Source organism: Phaseolus vulgaris, chromosome 11 (assembly GCF_051622355.1).
Source record: "Phaseolus vulgaris cultivar YP4 chromosome 11, ASM5162235v1, whole genome shotgun sequence".
NCBI lineage: Eukaryota > Viridiplantae > Streptophyta > Magnoliopsida > Fabales > Fabaceae > Phaseolus > Phaseolus vulgaris.
Genome location: NC_143508.1, coordinates 30,332,785 through 30,338,431, shown reverse-complemented (window position 1 = coordinate 30,338,431; position 5,647 = coordinate 30,332,785). Strand labels below are relative to the sequence as shown.

The window sequence follows — 5,647 nt, the reverse complement described above, 5'->3', positions numbered from 1 at the left end:
AAATTTTTACTAGTTTTTCATTTTTTTCTCCCCTCTCTTTTAAACACAAAAAGTAAACCCCCATAGTTGACGGAATTGCAGTGGAGTTTGTGACATGGGAGAAATAAATGAGAGGTTGGAGAATTATTGTTTTTAAATATATTATTTAGGAAAAAAAAGATGTTAATTAATCATAAATTAAGAATAAAATTAAGTCTCATTCGGTGGTATCTATGATATGATATGATAGTGATGAGAGGCAGTATAGTACAGAGCTGCATGCAAGAACGTAACATCGCTTCCCCTGTACCTCACTCACAACAACCACGCCTCTCATTCACGCGTGTTTCCACTCTCCCGAAACTCGCGTCAGCTTCCTCTCTTTCTCTCTCCTACAACAAAATAGACAGGCCAAGAGAGAGAGAAAAGCGAAACGAAAAAAGGGTGTAGAGAGAGAAAGTGAGGAGAGAGAAACGAACAAGACTGTTTGTCACATCATATGGCCTCCTTGCCCATGGGGCACCACCACCAACCGCCGCCGCCGGCGTTGCCTTTGCAGCCCTCACAAACGCAGCAGTCTCACCCGCAACCCGAAGTGCCACGCCGGAGCTCCGATATGGAGACCGATAAGGTACTTCCGCTCATTGCACTCATCGCAAATCGTTCTCTCTCGCTCTGTTAAGCTTTTGACTGGTTTCCGAGTGGTGGAGCTTCGATCGACGTCGATTCGCCTCAGAAGCTTTGGCGTCGCCGAAATTTTGAGCGATCTGCCGGTTTTACTTGCTCGCCGGGGAAATCTCCGGCGACCCCGTTGATTGGAGTGGTTTTATTGTTCTCTCGGAAGTGGTGTTTATTGTTGTTGACGAATTCGAAAAAATAGGAAAGGAAATTAGGTTATACTATTTTGGAGTGTGTTTTTGGTTTTTGCTTTTGTGGGGGGATCTCAACGCTGAAGAACATTGAAGTTAGGAAGATATTTTTTTTTCTGATTTTCGTGTTTGGAAAAAAGCAAAGGAATCTAAAGAAGTAAAAATGTGGAATCCCGTGTTTCAGTTTTTTGTTTTCGTTTATTCAAGGAAAGAGATTCTGATTAGGTGTACTTAGCTTACTTGAGCAAACATTCTTATTTAGCATTACGAAATTTCCCACTGGTAACAGTTATCTGTTAGTCTATTTTGTTTTGTCATTTTTATCTGGCTTTTCTCTAATCTACTGTGAATTGTCTTTGGCTATGTTAGTTCTGTATTATTTATTATCTAGGCTATTATTGCGGTATAGTTTTTGTTTAGATCTTTTTTGTGTGAGTGACGTCTTTCCTTCCCTTGTGGTGGATTGTTGTTCAAAAGTTCAAACGGTTAGTTTGCTTTGCTTCAGGGAATTAGTGTCCTTAGATTCTTTTTGTATGTGTCTTAAGTTATATTAGAGGCTTTCTTTATGCTTTCTTGTGAGCTGCTGTAACCTGTTTTAGCTTTAGGTGATGTATGTGCTCTGTGAGCTCTTTACACTTTGCCTTTCTTCAAACTCACATTCTGATCTTTGGCTGATTTCTTCTGGTAACCCTCTGGTGCTTTATGTTTCATTGCTGTGCAATTTTCCTCTCGTATAACATTTGTTTTAACCAATAGTTTCCTTTCTTGTGTTTTCGTCTTCTCAAATTAACTCCACTGCATATATGCATTAGTGTGTCTGCCAGGGCATGGATATGATATGATACTTGATAGGCACATGATGTTCCGAAACCAAATTATTGATGATAGTTTTAAACATGTTATGATTGATAATGTATCAATAACAATGTGACATTCAACTTGTGTATTGGGAAATTTGCATTACTACATTAAATGTCTATTTGTTGCTAATGAGTTGCAGGATATGTCAGCCACTGTCATTGAGGGGAATGATGCGGTCACAGGCCACATAATCTCCACCACTATTGGAGGCAAAAATGGGGAACCTAAACAAGTATGAATGTGTTCTAGCCCCTTTCCTTCTTAACATACGATTTTCATGTAAAATTTTTGCTTCATACCGTCTTAAATTTTATATGCTGTTGTATAAAGTTACTACCGTTTAGATAATTATTCACTTATCTTTTTGGGGATAGAATGGAATGACACTTGGTGGATGGGAATCGAAATAATAAATTTCCCATTATATTTGAGGCCTTTCAAAAATATAATACTGGTCGTCAATCAGAGTTTGGCTTATTTCCCTAGTGCCTACCTCACCATAATTTTTTATTTACCAAGTATAAGTTAGGCCTTACAAGATGTATAATTTTGAAGAATTTAATTATGATGGTTCTGTAACTTTATGCTTAAAATTGGTGATATTATAGTTTCATAATTTGTTTATTCTGCACAACTTATTTGTATGATTCCTTCTCTCATACACCTTGCAGACCATCAGTTACATGGCAGAACGTGTTGTTGGCACTGGATCGTTTGGAGTTGTTTTCCAGGTATGGATGAACAATCACCAAGTTGACAACTATTCTTTTTCTGCTGTCAAGTCTCTCATTGTTTTCCATCGCTGGATGGTGTTCCTTTTTTACCTAAAACACAGGCAAAGTGCTTGGAGACTGGAGAGCCAGTGGCTATTAAAAAGGTCTTGCAAGACAGGCAATACAAAAATCGTGAATTGCAGTTAATGCGCTTAATGGATCATCCAAATGTAATTTCCCTGAAGCACTGTTTCTTCTCCACAACAAGCAGAGATGAACTTTTTCTAAACTTAGTAATGGAATATGTACCTGAGACAATGTACCGAGTTATAAAGCACTACAATACTATGAACCAGAGGATGCCTCTCATCTTTGCAAAACTGTACACATATCAAGTATGAATTCCTCTTTTCTGTCTTTGCAATTTGGTTCTTGTGTTGATTTAATACATTGTAACGATTGGGTTTGAATTTGATGTTTAGATCTTTAGGGGATTAGCATATATCCATACCACACTGGGAGTTTGCCATAGGGACGTGAAGCCTCAAAATCTTTTGGTAAGTTCTTCTATCAATGTCTTTCCTCTGAGTTGTATTCATTTATTCTAAACCTTTTTGTATATATGACTACAGGTTCACCCACTTACTCACCAAGTTAAGCTTTGTGATTTTGGGAGCGCCAAAGTTCTGGTATGTTGATCTTCGTTGTTCTTGTACATATTATTGCTTCATGCGCATATGCAACCATGATAATGGAGGACTACTAAAATCACGTACTTACCAGTGGACATAGCTATGAAAAGCTATAATAAGATCTTTCCTTAAATGCAATTTTGATTTAGCAACCTGCTTATGTGATGGTTTTTTATCAGCAAATAGCAATTAAAATGATAATGATGCGAAGAATCTTGACTCTGACCCAGTTGTTTCCTATTATATGAAAAAGAAATGGAACTGGTTGATTTAACATGTGATTTTCTTTTTCAATTATCAATTTCATGAAGCTTCTCATGTTCACAACTTGCTAGGATATTATTATGATATTATTCTTCCACAAAAAAATTATACCAGGTCAAGGGTGAATCAAACATTTCATACATATGTTCACGTTACTATCGGGCTCCAGAACTAATATTTGGTGCCACAGAATACACAGCTTCTATTGATATCTGGTCAGCTGGTTGTGTTCTTGCTGAACTTCTTCTAGGACAGGTTAAAAATTCTGGCTATCTATGCATTAATGTTGCTCATACGTAAATTATTTTGCTTTTTACCGAGATATGTTATATTGACTTCCCATAGTTTTGAATGTTTATATAGCCACTATTTCCTGGAGAAAATCAGGTGGATCAACTTGTGGAAATTATTAAGGTGATTTCTCTTCTACATCGTTTTCTCTGGGGATTGCAACATATTTACAGAGGTCATTATTTAGGTGTTTTCTTGTAGGTTCTTGGTACCCCAACACGAGAGGAAATTCGTTGCATGAACCCAGAATATACAGATTTTAGATTCCCTCAGATTAAAGCTCATCCTTGGCACAAGGTAAAGTCATTTCTCATCTGTCCTCCTTTTGATATTCAACAATTTCTGTTAGACTTTAAATGCAGATTAAAAAATTGAAAAATAGTTGTCCAAGTTAAAGTGAATATCATGCTTTACACGTTACAGCAACTAGGTGTTTGAAGGGTGCTTTCCATTTTCTATGTTTTGTAACTGATGAGCTTAATGATTTAACCTACCTCACCTAGTAAGACAAAGCTTGGTTGTTGACTATTAGTCTTTTGCTAGTTATTGACTCAACTATTTTGATGATTTATGTTTCAGGTTTTCCATAAGCGAATGCCTCCGGAAGCAATTGACCTTGCATCAAGGCTTCTCCAATATTCACCTAGTCTCCGATGCACTGCGGTGAGTTGAATAACCATGATGCCTCCCTTCACTCCTCCCATGATATTAGAGCTATAATCCTTGTGGTATGTTGTGGATGTAGCAAACTCAATTGGCATAATTTTCACTAATAGCTTTTGTTATTTCAGCTGGAAGCATGTGCACATTCTTTCTTCGACGAGCTTCGCGAGCCAAATGCTCGCCTACCTAATGGCCGTCCATTGCCCCCGCTTTTCAACTTTAAACAGGAAGTACGTGTATAATTTATGCTTTTATATTAAATGTGGCATGGCATGTATAGGCTGTAGCATTCTGTACTATGACTACTTGCTTTGCCATTGTTCTTCATGGTCCAAACAGTCCAATTAACAATTTCTCATACATCTAATTTGTGAACAGTATCTAACCCCCAAAAATCTCTTAATGAATATGTGATGAAAACATAACGACAGTTAGCTGGAGTATCACCTGAACTGGTCAATAGGCTCATCCCAGAGCATATTAGACGGCAGACTGGTCTCAGCTCCCCTCATTCTGCCGGTACATAGATGTAAAGGGATAATGAAACGATGAGTAGCAATCAATGTGAATCAACAGAGGGGCTGATTGTGGCCTATATATAACTGGGGGTTCCAGCCTAATCTGCAGTTTTCCCCCCCTTGTGAAGATGTATACAAGTGCTGGCTGCTGGGCAAGCATGAAAGTTGGTGATTCTGTCTAGTATTTCATTCTAGTTAAAGCATACTTATCCCTGCATCTGTATATTGTTTTGGTCAGATTTCAGAAAGCTAGGAGTATAAAATGATAGCAACCATGTCTTCTTCATATGTAGAGGGGCTCACCTGAATTGATGAGGGGCCCCTGTAGTAGTATGGCTTGTTTTTTATGTGATCATATTCATGATGTCGTTTATAATATGCTAATGACAATATCTTGATTCAAAACAAGAAATTTCATCTCTGTTTAATACTCTGGTATGTTGTCTCTTCCTTTTTACAAAGATTTTGTTTGTCACGTGTGACCTTATTTGAGGGTGACGTGATTCCTGTTATTAGCAATATATGTTGGTGTGTGTATGTGTGTGTGTATATATATATATATATATATGCATGCGTTGGTTCATCACGATGAAAGAGGAGGATTGTGACCAGTTCAATTGATCAATGGTTGGTTGGTCAGGTGTCAAGTATGCTTTGATTGAACAAACTATAATTTCACAAACACCGAGAATTGGTTGAACAGGTTTGAATCAGGAAAAATCAGTAATAAAGATATTAATTTGAATTAGATTCTTTGATTGATTGATTTTGTAATTTTTTTATATGATCAAAAACAG

The 5,647-nt window shown here is 37.3% G+C and overlaps 1 protein-coding gene across 3 annotated transcripts; it reads left to right on the top strand.

Annotated features, from left to right (window-relative positions):
- The first annotated feature begins 243 nt into the window (after positions 1-243).
- Positions 244-5,278, top strand: LOC137819626 (shaggy-related protein kinase zeta). Of its 3 annotated transcripts, none has more exons than XM_068623532.1 (12): positions 244-610; positions 1,849-1,941; positions 2,381-2,440; positions 2,545-2,817; positions 2,905-2,979; positions 3,055-3,111; positions 3,493-3,633; positions 3,742-3,792; positions 3,871-3,966; positions 4,249-4,332; positions 4,461-4,562; positions 4,764-5,278. In XM_068623532.1, exons 1-12 carry the CDS (start codon positions 479-481, stop codon positions 4,857-4,859), a joined length of 1,260 nt encoding a protein of 419 aa, XP_068479633.1. In that variant the 5' UTR covers positions 244-478; the 3' UTR covers positions 4,860-5,278. The 3 variants fall into 3 exon arrangements, with proteins under 3 accessions (XP_068479633.1, XP_068479639.1, XP_090153134.1); XM_068623538.2 differs by having other exon boundaries at positions 4,711-5,278; XM_090297008.1 differs by lacking the exon at positions 244-610 and adding an exon at positions 1,459-1,532.
- Positions 5,279-5,647: the final 369 nt, after the last annotated feature.

What these genes read in the sequence shown, in the direction of transcription:
- LOC137819626 (XM_068623532.1), top strand. Translation starts at nt 479, where the DNA reads ATGGCCTCCTTGCCCATGGGGCACCACCACCAACCGCCGCCGCCGGCG. An exon ending in AAAATGGGGAACCTAAACAA is followed by an intron (nt 1,942 to 2,380) that starts GTATGAATGTGT and finishes TACACCTTGCAG; the next exon opens with ACCATCAGTTACATGGCAGA. An exon ending in TGAAGCCTCAAAATCTTTTG is followed by an intron (nt 2,980 to 3,054) that starts GTAAGTTCTTCT and finishes ATATGACTACAG; the next exon opens with GTTCACCCACTTACTCACCA.